This window comes from Sprattus sprattus (assembly GCF_963457725.1).
Source record: "Sprattus sprattus genome assembly, chromosome: 9".
Taxonomy (NCBI): Eukaryota; Metazoa; Chordata; class Actinopteri; order Clupeiformes; family Clupeidae; genus Sprattus; species Sprattus sprattus.
The window spans coordinates 23,162,995-23,181,578 of NC_137928.1; the positions used below are offsets into that span (position 1 = coordinate 23,162,995).

Consider the following 18,584-nt stretch of genomic DNA (forward strand, 5'->3'; position numbering starts at 1 on the left):
TATGCTAATAAGAGCCTTTAGCGCCTCTGTCAGCGGGAGGTGAGAAGTAACACATCGACCCCCCTCCCCTCTTGGTCCCTTCCCGGGAAATTCCCGGGAATGGTGCCCCTTGACGGTAAATCGTCAGAATTGTCCCCTGAAGCAATTCGGAACACCTCAGTTAGCCCACCGTGCTCAACTATGTTGATGGGCCGACAGTCACCGGCAACCCAAACTGCTACAGCGTTGGGAACCTTTTCAAGGACGGGTCTAGTTATTTACCTAGAAAAGTCGTGGAGTGTGGGTTGGCGACCATTTAACCTGGGGCTGCTTTCTGTTGGGTGCTTTGCATAAAGGTGATAAATTAAAGACGAGCTGCTTCTGTGATAGCTAAATTGAGCTTGACAAATGCTACATACAACTTTAGTTTTGTCGATTGTTCCGTCATTTTGCCTCTTAAACAGAAACTTTCCGCCCAACAATCCCTCAGCTCTCTCCATGATTCACTACCAACTCGGTCTTTTCTATCTTACTGACTGCAGGCACGCAGCGGTTTCGTGTCAGGGGTCAAACACACCGTAAGTAAACACAGTTGCATTAAAAATATGTATTTTATCGCATTAGTCTCGGCCACAATAATCTCATAATCTTATACATTTGACAGCCCTAATTAATATTAAAAATCATTTTTTTTGTGGAAAATTTGTGGGGAAAAAAAACTGAAACATTTTCGCGGCCCAGTGGATGGTGCACCCTGGTTGGAATACCCCGACCTAGAGCAACCATAAGCCTCAAGCAATATTGTAAAGATTTTCGCTCACCACCACTTGATTTATTCCCTGTCTAATAAATCAAACACAAACAAGGTGTTCTCTTACTGAGACATAGGCTCATCTACCCAGTCCTCTACCGTAAGGGGGTCCTGAGCTATTTTGCCTGAAAACCTTGGGCATGTTCGCTCCTGAGGCACACACTCACACGCTCACTTCCTCTCTAAGCTTTTTATCCGATAGAAGTTCAGCTCAGTCAGGGCTCTCAGTTGTGCTGCTAACTCTTCACCCGACATTATAATGTTGCACTGGATGAGAAAAAGAAACAAAACAAAAACGACAAAATCAATACACCAATGGTCACCCAAGTCCAAACTTGGATCCAAGATGGCGGCGCGTGTAGACGCAGCGACCACCCACGCTTCCGAAAATGCGATGTTTTGTTTATTTAATAAGTGTTTGTCCGAAAGTTTGTCTTGTTCGTCTCGTCTGTATGCATCGGATTTCAAGTACAGTCAACAGGCTCTGCTAGACATCTGTAAGAGCAAAAATAACAACGTGTTGGATACTACAACAGAGACAACAATCAAGGAGCTTGGATTACTTCGCCAGCCTGTGACTTCACCGGACCCGACTGCGACTACAGCCCCGGATCAGGAGACGTCGGAAGCGGTGTGCGAGGGAGCAGAAGAGGGGCAAGCGCGGAGGTATCCAAGCTAGGCTAGCGGCTAGCCCAACTCTCCCAGCCATACCATCCATCATCATGGCCAACATAAGATCCCTGGACAACAAAATGGACCACATACGACTGCTGAGATCAGCGAATCGGACAGTGAGTAACTGCTGTGTGCTTGTTTTCACTGAAACATGGCTAAATGACAACATCCCCGACCCCGCTCTACATCTTGAGCAGCTAACATGCTATCGAGCGAACAGAGCCCACATTAACGGATGTAAACAACCAGTGGAGGAGTCTGTGTTTACATTCTTGACGCGTGGTGCCAGGACGTTGTGGTAGTATGCAGACATTGTTCACCACTGGCGGAGTTTATGATCATAAAGTGCAGTCCTTTCTACCTGCCGAGGGAATTTACTGCGGTTTTGATAATCACGGTTTATATCCCTCCAACCTCCAGCAGCAGTGACAGGAATGCAGCACTCTGTGAATTATATCAGGCCATCAGTGAACAACAGACAGCACACCCAGATGGATTAACTATCGTCGCTGGAGATTTTAATCATGCTAATCTTAAGACTGTACTTCCAAAACTTTATCAGCATGTTAATTTCCCAACAGGGGAGAAAAACACCCAGGACTTGGTTAACACCTCACACAAAGGTGCAAACAAAGCCTCCCCCCTCCCCCACATCGGACTTTCCCACCACATCACTGTTATGCTAATGCCAGCATATCGGCCCAGAGTGAGAGTGGAAAAACCGGTTCGGAAAGAGATTTCAGTGTGGCCGGAGGGATCAATGAGTGCTCTCCAGGACTGTCTTGCGACAACAGACTGGGACATGTTCAAGCAAGCAGCCACACACAACAACCACATTGACAATGAGGAGCTTACAGACACTGTTTGCTCTTATATCCGCAAATGCACAGATGATGTGACCCACACAAAGACCATCATCACTCGGGCTAACAAGAAGCCATGGCTGACAGGAGCTGTCCATCAGCTGCTGAGGGCCAGGGACAAAGCCTTCAGAGCCGGGGATAGGATTGGCCTAAGAACAGCAAGAGCCAGCATGTCCCGTGGCATCAGAACAGCAAAACAGGACTTCACAAAAAAGATAACGAGCCACTTCAAGGACAGCAGAGACACGCGCAGCCTGTGGCAGGGCATCCAGACCATAACGGACTACAAGCCTGCATCACAGACCTGCGACGATAACATCTCTCTGCTCAACGACCTCAACAGCTTCTTTGCACGGTTCGAAGCAACCAACAACACAAGCCCACAGAAAACTCCCCCCCCCCCCCCCCCTTTTAAACACCATTATTCCACATCAACTCATCTGTAAACTGGACCAGCTGGGGCTCAACACCTCCCTTTGCAATTGGGTGTTGGACTTCCTCAGTGAGCAGCCACAAGCAGTACGAGTCGGAGACAACATCTCGAGCAGCATCACACTGAGCACAGGGGCCCCACAAGGCTGTGTGCTCAGTCCCCTGCTCTTCACCCTGCTGACTCACGACTGCAAACCAACCTACAGCACCAATCACATGGTGAAGTTTGCGGACGACACAACTCTGGTGGGTCTCATCACCAAGAACGATGAGACCCACAACAGGAAGGAGGTCAACCTTCTGACCATGTGGTGCAGAGACAACAACCTCCTGCTGAATGTCAGCAAAACAAAGGAGATTGTGGTTGACTTCAGGAGAAGCCACACTGAACACCCACCACTGACCATCGATGGTGCTGCTGTGGAGCGAGTGAGCAGCACCAAATTCCTGGGGGTGCACATCAGTGAGGACCTCTCCTGGGCTACCAGCTCTGCATTACTGGTGAAGAAAGCCCAGCGGCGCCTCTACTTCCCCCGCAAGCTCAAGAGAGCAAAAGCTCCCATTCCCATCCTGAACACTTTCTACCGGGGCACCATTAAAAGCATCCTGTCCAGCTGCATCACTGTGTGGGGCACTGCACTGCACTGTACACAGCAGAAAAGCACTGCAAAGCATAGTGAACACAGCTGGTAAGATCATTGGTGCCCCGCTCCCTTCCTTGCAAGACATATACACCACCCGCCTCACCCGGAAAGCCACCTCGATTGCGAGCGACACCAGCCACCCTGCCCACAGCCTGTTCAGCCTCCTACCCTCTGGTAGAAGGTATAGGACCCTCCGTTGCCGCACCACCAGACTCAGCAATAGCTTCATCCACCAAGCTGTCAGGAAGCTTAATTCTCTCCACTCACTCCTCCCAGCCATATCCGACAGTCCGACAAGAAGCTGAAATCCCCCCTAAAATCACTCAGGACTCTGCAACAAACTGTCTCTGCACTTTATCACTTTTATCACTTACATTTTACCACCACTTACTGTTCTACTTGCACTGCTAATGTACAAATACATTGCCTGTCACGGAACAGAACGGGAACCACGGCATGTTGTGGGAAAAGGGTGTTTTATTCGCGGAAGGATATACAGCACAGAGAACTGAGGATACCGAACTGCTAAACAAGGCATGTTCGCTCAAGGGTAACAGTCCAGCCCAGGAGGGGCGCAGGCTCACAGCACTGCGTTACAACAGCACAACGGATCAATAGCTATTCGCTAAAGGTATGCTAGCAGCTAAAACTAACGAAATCTCTTGAAGTGCTGCTGACTGACATTATAGTTACTAGTTACTCAACGACTGTCCTTACACAGTCAAACATCAAGCAAGTGCAACAGAAGACAAAGCAAGACGGCAAAATAAGCTACTTACTAGATCGGCAGAAGGTAAACAAGTCAGGGCGGCGGGCTGCGGCAGGCAAAACTACAGAACGCAGTTATATGCCTATGGACCCTCGTATGACAATGGCACGGACGCGATCCTCCATATTAAAAGTCATTGTAGCGGCCCAATTTTTTTTTAAGCTGTGATTTTAAGGTTAAACTGCTTATCCTATCCCTAAAGTATCCCCTGAAGTATTATTGTTGCATAATAGGGCTTTAACTAAGGCACGGGTTCACACGAACACAAAAACAAAACAAAGAGACAATCTCTGAAATTAAAAGGTAAAAAAAAAGGACGGTAAACAAAACACGAGTCTCACTCGGCAAGGACTAAACTAACACTGAGTCAAACACGAACAAAACAAAGAGGGTAGCGAACAAGCACGGGCAAGGCTTCAGTCAAAACTGTTTGAGAAGAGCTACAACGTGTGGTACCGGTTAAAGTGCGACACCAAACAATGAGTGCACAGAGTGTGGGGTATATAAAGAGCTGTGAAAGGTGTTGGTGATTACTAATTATCTGAGTTCAAACGGGGTGCAGGTGATCGCGGATGCAGGTGTGAAGTCCTTACCTGACTGTGAACGTGGTGAAAGTGCTTAAGGACGCAGGTGTGCATGATTAATACTAACGTGACTATGAACACGGTGCAGGTTAGTGAGGCTAGAGAGTAAGACAGGTGTAGGTGTTTGTGTGATAGTCGGAGTGCAGCTGGTGAATGTGCAGGTTTGGAGAGAGTTCGTGAGCTGAAGGGGGTGTGTCCGGAGCAGAGCGCCGTGGGGACCTGACATTGCCATTACCAATTGCCTTTTTTGCACTACCATAACCTAACTTTTTAAGAAAAATCTATGCTGCTTTACGTTTATCTGTATGTTCTACTTAGTTTTATGTAATGTCTTGTCTGTATACATAGTACTAGAAAATGTTTATCTGTTGTGCCTGTGCACTTTATATGTTTCACCGTGGGGAGAGTGGGAAACGTTCTTTCGATTACTTTGTATGTCTTGACATGTGAAGTAATTGACAATACAGCTATTTTGACTTTGACTTTTGAACTAAGATTCTGATGCAGCCAGTTCTGGAGTTTAAGCGGTCTTCTGGCTGGAACCTGGGTGTGCACGTTCCCTCCTGCAGTTCAACCACTGTTTTCCCCCAGTATTGTTAAAAGCCTACTTAAAGAGCCTTTCATTTGTTAGTTTCTACTCAGCCTCTGTCACCCTGCTCGCAGCGCCAAATGTAAACAGTACAAGGTTCACCCTTCCACTACTAGTGGTTTCCCATAAACAGTTCCCCCCCCCAAGAGAGTCAATTGAATGACTAGACAGAGGCTGATGTACCTAAATATAAAGGTTCAAGAAGGGCCAGGCCTATACGCTTCAACCAGAGAACAGAGCCTCTGACACAGAGAGAATGGGACAGGACAGGCCTTATAATATCAGAGGACACACAGCTTGCACATTGAACGGAAATAACAAGCTTGGGGTACGATGTGACACATTCAGTTGCTTTTCTATGCAAGGGGAAAACAGTGATTGAACTTGTTGCACCAAAAAGGACTGAAGCGTGTCCTGGGACTAACCAGCACCATCTAAATTTTACAACCCTTTCACCTGCTGGCTATACATAGTAAATCGCAATATAATACAATATAACACACACCATATAAATAACCACACACATGATGAGTATACACTGTACATGCAAGCTAGCTGCACATTTAGCCAACATGAGAATGAAAAAGATTTGTACCAGAAAAAGGTTCCCCAGTCCAGTATGGCAGTGGGAGATTAAATAGGTAGAACGTTGGTTACTGGCTTAGGAGGCAACCCTGTTGCAGTTGCGCTGAGATCAACAATGCAAAAACCAAATCATCTTCTTCATCATCCCTAAACTGCGCTACAATTTCCTCACCCCACTGCTGCTGACATTGTACAATAACTGCGTCCACAACGTAAATAAACATGTAGCGCCCCTCATGCCCTTGATGATGGCATGACCTTTTAATCAAATTACCTTTTAAAGTGGGCGCTCCCTAAGTTCTCTAAAACAATTAAGTTCCCTATATGGGTGTTCAACCCACACAGGTTTGTTTTAAATTTTATAATGTTCAGTGAATTAACTCTTTTCGCGACAATTAAAGAATCCTAATTTCCATATAATTCCAAATTCCTAAATAGACCAATCCTACTGTATAGCAATAACCAATATCCAGTATAGAAAGACACAATATCCTCTGGTTTAGTAAAAAAGAAATGTTTACTTATGTAAAATATTAAGCTAACGTAGGACACCTTGACCGTTACTCGAAAGCTAGGTATCCTTGGGCTCAAGCAGCTCAACTTAGCCCAACATGGTTCAGAGAACTATAGTATATATACCAATGGCAATATACAAAACAAATTCACAAGGCATGTGACACATATATACACAAATACAAACAGTCATCTATAAAAATCAAGCAGTAACAGCAAACATTCAAATATTTACAGTCCTATGCTTTGCCGGCATAATTTAGCATTACCCCCCAACGTTGCAGATCTGTAGGTCGCTTGTGAGCGGTGGGACCACAAACAAACGGCCGCTTCGCTTTGAGAGCAAACAAGAAAAAGTGCTAGCATATGAACGAACCTTTCCCTCAAGGCGTTGGAAAACGTTGGGGAAAGACGATGGGAAGTCCGGTGTGTGTAGGACCCGGTTCTTGGCAACCTGTCAGCTCTAGCGACAATCCTTTTTTTCGGAACCTCAGCAGCTCGTCCACGTCCCGTGTGCCTCAGGATGTTGTCGGTGATAGCCTCTGTGCTCCAGCACACAAACTACAATTTCGCTCAGGCTAGGTGTCACGAAGCACGCTTTATTTTAAACACTTAACTCTACAAACTACACAATAACACAGTCACTGTTGAAAATTATCATTGTCAAACAGTGCCATGGTGGTCATAGAGCAGAACTGCAGCTACAATTGTAATTAGGCCCGTATCATGTAAGGTCGAGCATGAAGACCAGGGTGCAGGTGCAGGGCAGTGGAAAGAAACAAAGCAGTCAGGAGGGGGTCACTCATACACACCCACACTCACACACACTTATACATACACACACATACAGAGATACACTTACACATACACACACATACAGATATACACTTCTACATACACACATACACACATACACACTTACACGCACACACACATATACACATACACACATTCAAACAAACACTCAATTACACATACACATACACACACACACACAGATTCACACACCTACACGCATGGATACACAATCACACAAATACACACATACGCACACAACCATACATGTACACACACAAGATGATGCCAGTCAAGGCCAAACATAGCCTTTCATCATGTGATAACCAAGAAAATTGGCAGGAGGATCTTTTCTCCCCAAAGCAAAAGTCTCCTGGCAACAGGTGAGCGAGAATATTCTGAGTGGCTAATAATGAGGATAAAAAGTGATAAAAAGACAATGCATTGGGTCTTAGATTCAGAGCTGTTCCATGGACCAACACTCTCATATTTGGATGATCTGACTAGCCTAAATAAAATTTCAGTTCATCGGACTCCGGACTTCTGACTCTGATTGAATATTATCTCTAAGTTTTTGGAAACAGTTGTAAATTCGCTACAACATCACTGACGTCTCGGTCGTCTGTCTGTTAACCTTTATCAGTTAGAATTTCACCCTATTGCCTAGGTGTAGATTATACCAGTGTGAATATTGTATATTACTGTACAGTGTGTAACTCTTGAATACTGAGCTCAAAACTAGCTGTCTGATGTCCTCTCGTTCTTTTCTCGTGTTCACCCTCCAGCTTCCGTTACCACAGCCTCAGTTCAAGGGTGAAATTGTAAAACAACCAATTACATTCCAGGAATGAAATATTCAAATGAAAATAAAATACAGGCTTTTAAAAAACCGAAAAACATTTAAGCATACAGATTGAAAACATTTTTGAAACATTTGAAATATTTTAACACTTAAGAAAAACAAGAAAATATAGCTCAGGGCTACAAACATCTTGATTGTCAAAGAACAAAATACATAACAGGTAGACGTGGCTGCACAAGAAACTCTGCGAAGCAGATAAAAGTAGCTGCTTGTGAAAGCTAATAATCACAGAAAGAATCCGAATAGCAACGTGTCCAACTAGGTACTCATCGCTATCTGCGAATAGGTCTGCATGATCGAGGTACTTGCGCTCCCTCCTCAGTGCACATCAGCGATATTTTCCAGCAGGAGTAGATTTGCCATATTGTTCGTGTGGAGGCCTAGGGTGCAGACTTGGTCCTTCAAACAGCGCAATTGATTATTGGATGGCATGGTTCAATATACATGATTGATTTCAAGTCCATGTGCAAGTTCAAGGTTTTATTTGTCACAAGCAACATTATACCAGCAAGATGAGCAGTGGAATGATTCTCCACTGGCTCTTACAATGTGCACACTTAGTAAGATACAAAAGTAAAACCAACAATAAAAAATAGCAATATAGAACAAGGCGGTATATGGACTATACATTCAAAATGGCAGATGTATAGCCTGCATGAATGGAATGGGATGAGCTGAGAGCAGATTCAATTTTACAGTTGAGTTAAATACTTGAGTAGGCTACTTGTGGATCTTGATAGGCCTTATCTATATTATGTAGGTTCATATATGTGATATATTTTAGTTATGGATATTCACATTTATTTACAGAATGCCTATGTGTCGATTCTATTCCACTATGGCTATAACCACGCGCATGAGTTTAGTGCTTTATTATTTATTCACTGCCATTTGCCACGTGAAACGTTATTGTTATTGATTCAAATATTCTTGTATTTTGTTAGCCTGGATACCAGCCTGAACTCCGCCCACAAAATTTTTGGTCTGGGAGATTCAGTCTGGAATCGAGTTAGTTGGGAGAGATTTAACGTTTCAAAAAGGTTGAAACGCAATCTAAACCAATCAAATTGTAAGGGCGGGCTTTATACGTTGATGGACAGATATAGATAGAATATACCGGAATATACATCGAACAAAGATGGCGCCGTCTCGGGAGCTTAGTGGGACATATTTTATATGATTTAAGCTATCTACACGACTTTTTTATGTCTACATTGACTCGGTTAGTTGTGTATACGCAAAACGAGTGTTGCCGAGGATTTTAGGTCCTAACTAAAGCACTCTAGACCATTATTGATCGGTTATGCTAACGCGTTGGCCAAAAAAATCATTGAAACTGATGGTAGCTTCTAGCCTTGAGTGCTAATTAAGTAACGTGAGCAGGCATATCTCAGCAGATATTGACAGCGCATTCATTTTGAAAGAGGAACAGAGAAACGCGATCAAGGCATTTGTCGATTGAAAAGATGTTTTTGCCGTCCTTCCTACGGGAGCAGGTAAAAGTTTAATCTGTCAGATGGTAATACTACGTTGCTCTGATTGGTTCTAGGTATCCAATTCAGCGAAGAGGAATTTTCTTTCCTGGTTCGTTGAAACACGCCCCATAATCACAGCCCAATTGTCCGGTCTCAGACTCATATTCTGACTAGAATTATGAGTATGACATCGTCAGGCTAGTATTTTGTATCATTATAATTATTTTAATCCGAAGATGTTGATGTTATGGGCGCACTCCATCTGACCTACCTACGACAATTTTTCCTCGTTCTAAAATACTGTTTTTAGCTAAGAATATATCCCTTTCAGGGTACTGTTCGGCGACGCTCGCTAAGCGGTTTAGCGAACTAAATTCCAGGCTAAAAAAAGACAACACCGCTTTAGCGAGTTCGCCCTACCAACTTTTGCTCAATAACCATGGTAATTAATCGCTTAGCACTAACCTGCTCCAGGGCAGGCTACCCAAAGTTTAGCTGGCTAAACTTGCCACACCCACGCCAAAAGGAGGGATCCCATCCCAGAGTTCTTTGCGATCGCCAAGAAGATCAATTTTTCCATCATGATGAGTTCTTGTATGAGCACTACCAATCCACCCGACAAGGAATAATTAATTTAGAAGACCTTCTTGAGTCATGTATTGCATACACCACCGTCGAACATTGAATGTCTTCACTTTCTTGCGAGTGGTAGCCTTCATTTTTGTAATGTCGGCGATGCGGAGAACAAAGCACTCATAACTATATGACAGTGGTAGCCTATTAGTACAGTTGAGACATTGGTACAGTTGATAAACCCGAAATAACTTTCATGTGCAGCCTGAGACGTGATTTTTAGTTTGCATATGAATACTAACGTTTTCTTTGATCCCAGGACATTTGAGCACATAACCCATCTCCATTACGGAGATATTGGCTAAAGTTGTTTTACTTACTTTAACTTACATCATTGCAAACGTTTAGTTTTGCAAACGTGTCTAGTGTTTGTGCGGTAGTGAATGGTGGATGGTAAGGTGGGTGCATGATAAGAAGAGAGAAATAGACACAATTTCTTTTCATTGCTTAAATGTATTGAATTTCTTATTAATACATTCACATTTAGTCATTTAGCAGACGGTGTTATTCAAAGCGATTTAAAACTACAACCCCTACGAAGGTGAAGGGAGTCAAACCGGTGATCTGCAGCATGCAAGCCATACGCTCAACCCGCTGCACCAAAGCAACATGTCTGACAAGGGAAAAGATGTCACGCCTTATACAGCCTATAGACAGTTTCTTATATTGCTGTGGCAGCCGCGGGAGTGTTGAATTTTTACATGATGACATGACACGCGTTCATGATCATATCCTGCCTTATCGGAGAAAAAAATGAGTCTTTTTCTTTGAGTTTAGACCATCATGGTTTTGGGGATCGACCTTTCTTGCCTTTTGAAGCAGGACGTGAACGCGCAATTTAGCTGACGAGACAAATTAAAGTGAGGTTAAAATAAATTAGCGCCCGTCGCCAGACCGGCTTGGCCTGTTCTCATTTAGCGAGCTAGTTAATCTCCAGTTGTGAGCTAAATTAATTATCTTAGCTTCAGTTGTACGCCAAACAGGGCCCAGGATTGTGCTCTGTTGTTTTGTGTTTCCTTGTTACCACCATGTGCTTCTTGTGTTTGTTTATTTTGTCATGTGCTTCTTGTGTTTGTTTTGTCATGCCATGTGTTTTCTGTTTTCCTCCTGAAACTCCGCCCCCCACCTGCCCTCTGCTACTTCCTGTTATTTCCCATCACCCACCACAGCTGCGATGGTAATCACCCTGTTTGTTTGGCTGTTTGGTTTCTCCTGTGTCTTGTTAATTCCCCTTGTTTAGTTCACCCTTGTGTTGACTGTTTCACCCTTTGGTATTCCCTTTGGTATTTAAGTTCAGTTTGTCTTGCGTGGGTTCGTATTTGTATGGTGAGAGAGTCTGTCCTGTTTTTCTGTATCCTTGCCCGTATTCCTTCTCTGCCTTGCTTCCATGTTTTTGCCCTGCCCTGTGGATTCCAAATTTGGGATCTTCTGTCTTTCTGTTTTTCATTTTTTATTTTTTTTTTTTACAATTTTTGTGCCCGGAACTTTTGTGTGTTCACCTTTTGAATCTTCACGTTAAAACTTTTTGTGAATAAACCTTGAACTGTCTTGCATCTGGGCCCTGTTCGGCGTACAACTGAAGCTAAGATAATTAATTTAGCTCGCAACTGGAGATTAACTAGCTCGCTAATTGAGAACAGGCCAAGCCCGTCTGGCGACGGGCGCTAATTTATTTTAACCTCTCGTTAATTTGTCCCAGGCTAAAATCATCAGCTAAATTGCGCGTGCACGTCCCTCTTCAAAAGGCAGGAGAGGACGATCACCAAAACCATGATATTTATAACGGCACCATAGTCTAAACTCAAAGAAATAGGCTCATTTTTTTCTCCGCTAAGGCAGGATATGACCATGAACGCGTTATGAAGAATTCAAGACCATAATCATGTCAAAATTCAACACTGCTGCGACTGCGACAGCATTAAAGAAACTGTCTATAGGCTGTATAAGAAGTGATATCTTTTCAGCTGCCTAACATGTGACTTTGGTGCAGCGGGTAGAGTGTATGACTTGCATACAGCAGATCACCGGTTCGACTCCTCTCACCCTCGTAAGAATTGTAGTTTTAAATCGCTTTGAATAAAACCGTCTGCTAAATGACTAAATGTGAATGTATTAATAAGAAATTCAATAAATTGAAGCAATCCAAATAAATTGTGTTTATTTCTCTCTTCTTATCATGCATCCACCTTACCATCCACCTCCACCATCCACCATTCACTACTGCACAAAAACTAGACACGTTTGCAAAACTAAACGTTTGCAATGATGTAAGTTAAAGTAGGTAAAACAACTTTAGCCAATATCTCCGTAATGGAGATGGGTTATGTGCTCAAATTTCCTGGGATCAAAGAAAACGTTAGTAGGCTATTCATGTGCAAACTAAAAATCACGTCTCAGGCTGCGAATGAAAGTTATTTCTGGTTTATCAACTGTACCAATGTCATATAATTATGAGTGCTTTGTTCTCCGCATCGCTGACATTACAAAAATGAAGGCACTCGCAAGAAAGTGAAGACATTCAATGTTCGACGGTGGTTGTATGCAATAAATGACTCGAGAAGGTCTTTTAAATTAATTATTCCTTGTCGGGTGGATCGGTAGCGCTAATACAAGAACTTATCATGATGGAGAAATGGATCTTCTTGGCGATCGCAAAGAACTCTTCCTACGCTAATCAAACTATAATATGACTCCTTGTCAATGGGATCCCTCCTTTTGGCGTGGGTGTGGCAAGTTTAGCCAGATAAACTTTGGTTAGTCTGCCCTGGAGCAGGTAAGTGCTAAGCGATTGGTTACCATGGTTATTAATAAAAAGTTGCTTCAGCAAACTGGCTAAAGGGATGTTGTCTTTTTTTTGCCTGGAATTTAGCTCGCTAAACCGCTTAGCGATCGTCGCCGAACAGTACCCGGGTCTGCGATTGTGTCCTTTCCTGCCGAACCCTCACAATCCCAGATGAGAAACCAGTCAGGAATGCCAGAATTGTCCCGGGATCTTCATAAGTGGACTTAAGGAGCAGTTTTCTTAACTGCGTTTAGGAATTAGGTCCAATGCGTATGGGCTGAAAACAGGAGCAATTTGTCATTCTGTTTTTTGTTATTATTTGGTCACAATAAATAAGACTATGCATATGTCACATTTGGGTAAAATCTTGTGATATTACTCTACCTTGTCAGTCTACAAGCTTCTTTGGCTTCTGCAGGTGGCTTTGCCGATAAGAAACACTGTTAAACACTAAATACGTAGTGACAACCCTAGTATAGGTGTGGTGCTGTTGATGAGTGTGACTAAAGGGGAGAATGGTACAACCACTGTGCGTACGTACACCTCCCTCAGTTTCAGGTGTTGCATAGCAACATATTACTTGTTCAAGTTACAATTCATTTCTGTTACAATAAACAAAAAGACTACTTGTGGAATGATGTGAATCAGAAGCACAAAACCTGTTGCCAATGGCAATTTTTTAGACGATACATGTGGCCCTTAGTGTGAATAACTAAAGTGTACCAGCAGCAGCTACTACAAGTTTGGGATGTTTTGCTTTGCAGAGGTTGCTAAACCAGGTGTTATACATGACTTGTAACCTACTGTGACACAGAGCTGAATACTCAAAGAAATTCAAACATAATCATGTGCCTTTTAATACACCGCCAATCTTAAATAGATGTACCGCCATATTTGATGCTGAATGCTGTGAAACAATTTAGCCTCAGAAATGTCAGAACTATTTTACCAGAAGTATCAGTTCTTTTAGAAAATGTTTACAGAAAGTGCATCCAAAATGTAAATTTTTCCTGTGAAGTAGTAATCTTTGAGGACATTAATGTCATATAAAAAGACACTGACATTTAACACATAGGGCCCTATTTAGACGACCAGAAACGCAAGTAGGACAGCGCCAAACGCAAGTAGCTGTGTGGGCGGCTCTATTGCGCATTTGCTATTATAACGGCGGAAAAAACACACTTGCGTCCGGCGCAAATGTAAAATGGGTTGGTCCAAAGGAGGTTACTCAGCCATAGGTGTGGTTTGGGCGTAACATGCAATAAACCAATCAGAGCGTCATCTCACATTCCCCTTAAGAGGGAGGAGCGCATATTCCAGAGCGGCTTGTTATTATAATGGCGGAATTACCTGGAGGAAGACCGGAGGTTCACAGCCGAGGAGACCGACGTAAGATTTACACCAATTTTTTGGCAAGCCATATATAATTACAAGGAAAATAAAGTATTTACCACTTCAGGAAATCATTGTGATATCCATATCCAAGATATTTTAAAAATAGGCATACATCTAGCGTACACATTGACCCAAATGATTCAGGTTAATTGAAGCTGCGTAACATTTGATTTATTGTATGGCTTTGTAAAAAGCCGGGAGATAGATGGGGATGCGAGAAACCCTCCAAAAGTTAGAAAAGTCAAGCAAGCATTGGAAGATATTGCCGTGATTGTTTCTACTACGGGGCACCGAAAACGGCTACACAATGCCGAAAACGCTATAATGACGTCCGGAGACGTGGTAAATCCAAGCTGGCAGGTAACACATGTTCTCGTGGCCTCACGGGAGGTGGATCTGCCTCGACCCAGGACCTGACGGCAGCAGAGGACATCGCCACGTCTACCCTCACGCCTGAGAGCGTGCAGGGATTTGGGGGCATGGAAAAATAGCGTCTGAATACGTGCCACAGACTCTACACAATGCGCCTCTGACATTAGACTAGGTTTTTTCTGGTCTACGGCGCACTGTCGTTTTGAAACGGCAAGATACCACAAGGGAAGACTTGCGCCTGAGAAAGGCCTTCTCTGTTCCGCCCCGCCCATGTCGATGCGCGCCTCTGGAGGGAAAATCCCACTGTGCGCCGGGTGCAAGATAGGAATGATACATGCGTCGGTGACAATGTCAATTGCGCTGGGTGCAAGATAGGGCCCATAGTTTCCATTATCTATATGTGCTGCAGGGACGTGCGGTCATAGGAGGCAGGGGAGGCAGAGATATGTATATTTTTATGTATATTTATATGTATATATATATAAATATTATGAAATAAATATTCATATTTCTTTACAAAAATCTGTGGTATGGGTGTAATTTCTGCATGATTCCGATCATTTTGAGCATTTTTATTATCAAAATCGCTGAATTTGCGCAATTCCGGTTCCAGAAAACAGGGACGTGAGATGGGTTGAGGCAGATGCATTGGTGTCTATGGGCAGGGGAGGCAGTGCCTCAGTCAGGATTGCGCAATCACTCCAAACTGGGTTTTACGCATGCGTGCGCAAGCGTAGAACCTTTGAGTTGAGCTCAAAATGCATTGAAAAATGTTGTTAGTGAGGCAGGCAGTACCACTGTCTCAGTGAAGGGGGCGAGCGAGTGCGCAATATTAACAAAAGTATTACTTCTTGTGCTTTCAAAATTTATCGATGAGTCTGTGCCTTTCCCATTAGAAATGTCTTGGTATTTTTCTCTGGCCTGAGTAAGATTATGAAGCACTTTGGAGCAAATATGCAGAGGAGAAGGCCAAAACTTGATGCCAGGATTGCAAAGATCTCGACGGCGATGGCATACTTCCCTGGTGAGCTCACATAGGCAGGAACAAAAGCAATCCACACAGCACAGAAAATTAGCATGCTGAAGGTTATGAACTTGGCCTCATTGAAATTATCTGGAAGCTTTCTAGCAAAAAATGCCAACAGGAAACAGATTGCTGCCAGCACACCGATGTAGCCAAGTAATGTAGCAAATCCTGCCACCGATCCTACAGTACATTCTAGAATGATTTTATGTCCAATGTTCCGGTGAGGCAGAGGAGGTCTTAGGGATAGCCATGCAGCACATATAACCACTTGCACACAGGTGAAGAGAAGAACACTGCCTTTTTGTTGACCCGGCCCAAACCACTTCATCATAGAGTCTGAACCAGGTCTTGCTGACCGAAAGACGGCCAGAACCACTATAGTCTTGATCAGGATGCAGGAGATGCACAGGACAAAACTAATCCCAAACGCTGCCTGTTGAATGCGACATGACCAGTCTGTTGGCTGACCAATGAACAACAAAGAACACAGGAAGCACAGCTTGAGTGACATCAGGAGCATGAAGCTGAGCTCAGAGTTGTTGGCCTTCACAATGGGTGTATGTCTGTTGTACAGAAAGACAACAGCTACAGCCGCTGTCATCACAGCACCTGATACAGCAACAGTTGTGAGAGTGATGCCCATGGTGTCGTTGAAAGAGAGAAACTCCACAGTGAGAGGAACACACATGTTCTTCCGATCGTTGGACCAGAACTCCAGAGGGCAGCGTTCACAAGTCAGAGAATCTAAACGACACAGACAAGACAATATACTACATTTAGAGTGTTATTACATTTATTTAATATATTCATATCCATCCATGGCCCAATATGACCTATTTCATCCTCTAAAATAAGCAGGTATAATTAGATGGTTTAATTAGTAGACAGTTGTGATAGGTGTTTTGTTAATGATGCCACATCTCTAAACTTTATACCCTCACCAGTTGTGTTGCTGATCTCTCCGTCTGCACAGGGAAGGCAGTCAAAGCAGCAGATTGGCTCCCCCTTCCGGTTCGCTTTTCGAGTCCCAGGAGGGCAGGACTCACTGCACACAGACCCTGGCACCTGCATATGCCAGAAGGGTGGAGTGTAATTATTGCTGTGTTATTTCAGTAAGTATGTGTTACAATATAAATGTAGGTTTAGCTCTAAATGGAATTACTTGTGATCCGGTGGCCCACAAGATGGCAGAATCTTCCAGATGTAGCTGGGATCCTTCCACACGTCCAATTGTGATGTACTTCAGCACACCGTTAGGTGCTTCCTGCCAGTTCACAAGGTCATACACTGCTGGGATGTCCCCACCATGGAAGAGGAAATTCTCACCAAGCTGAGTGGTGAAGTTCACCTGACTTAGGTGTTGCAAAAGCTTGAAAGAGCACATGTTGACAGTGAAGCTCATCTCGGTTCAAGTCAAGTTGAGTTTTGTTAATGATATATATGATATGATATTCTGTGTTAATAATTTATGTCAAATTATCCGAACAAATTAACTGAGGCTGAAATATTCACCTTAGCTGGGCTGATATTGTAGTCAGAGTAACACTGATGGCTTCTGTTCATCTCAGTGTTCTCTATTGGACTGCATGACAGTAGAGAGTGAAAGGCATGTGCAGCAGCATACACAGCTATATATGCATTATAGGTCACCCGCAGATTAGCTGTATCTGTGAAAGTGCTTTGCACCCCTTCCAGGCTCTCTGTCCCACTGCAGGGAGGTAAGGAGGATGAGTCAGAGCTGGAGCCACTGTCAGGGTTACAACCAAACTCCTCCTTCCAAAGCTTTCTCAGAAGGGCGTCTCTTGGGTGACTGGAGGGATGAAGCTGGCGTAAATGTGCCTCTAGGCCTGGGATGGGTGCACTCCTAATGGCCACTCCCAGCACTCCATTGCCGATATTTCTCAGGGCAGGGTTATTGAGCAGGTATGAGCTGGTGCTCCAGGCCTCACTGGCCAGGAACTGTCTACCAGTCACATTTCGGCGAGCAAGCTCCAGCAGCAGAACCTCCACATCTGTGTACCAGGCAAACACCAGCACCACCCGCGCTGAAGACATCTGCACTGTAGTTGCTGCCCGATCCACGTCCTGGGCCAAGGTCTCACGGTTTAACGTCTCCAAGAAAGCCAGGCATATCCCTGTGGCCTGTGCCCTCTCTCTGAAGGCTTGCACTGCCAGTAGTCCATAATCGTTATTCACCACCACAGCTCCAACCCAGGTCCACCCATAATACTCAGCAAGGCGGGCCATTGTGCGTGCCTGATACACATCACTGGGAATAGTGCGGAAGACATTGGGGAACTTGCGTCTATTACTCAAGCAGGCACAGCTGGCTTGATAGCTGATCTGCAAAAACAAAGCATGAGTTACACCTCGGTAAGTCTTTTCCATCCATCAATAGTTCTAATGCTTACTTTCTTGTGTAATCATTTTGATGGACAAATCATGCGCCACAAAACAGAACATTCAGTTTACAAAAAAAATGCTGGCAGTCAGAACATCCAGAATAGTTATCTTTATAGATTGTAGTTCTACCATGATGAAACTCACCAGTGGCACCTGCAGAGGGCTGAGGGTCCTGGACAGCATGATAGTTTGAGTAGAAGATGCATCCCCTATAATCACACGCACAGGTCCAGTAGACTTACAGGAATGATTCCCTCCACTGATCAAAGACATTGCTGCTCGTAAGGACCAGGGGTACCGAGTGCAGCTGTCTAAGATTTGGTAGCCAAGTCGCACTCCTGGGAGGAGGTAGGGATTTCTGTTTATCTCCTCAACAGCAAATACCATAGCATGGGC

At 44.0% G+C, this 18,584-nt stretch overlaps 1 protein-coding gene across 1 annotated transcript; it reads right to left on the reverse strand.

The window, feature by feature from the left end:
* Positions 1–15,624: 15,624 nt before the first annotated feature.
* On the reverse strand, positions 15,625–18,584 carry LOC308370366 (extracellular calcium-sensing receptor-like; the record flags this gene model as incomplete). Its single annotated transcript, XM_080845020.1, has 5 exons — positions 18,333–18,584; positions 17,298–18,128; positions 16,948–17,154; positions 16,727–16,850; positions 15,625–16,529 (listed from the first exon to the last, which is right to left on the reverse strand). Exons 1-5 carry the CDS (start codon positions 18,573–18,575, stop codon positions 15,625–15,627), a joined length of 2,310 nt encoding a protein of 769 aa, XP_080701146.1. The 5' UTR covers positions 18,576–18,584.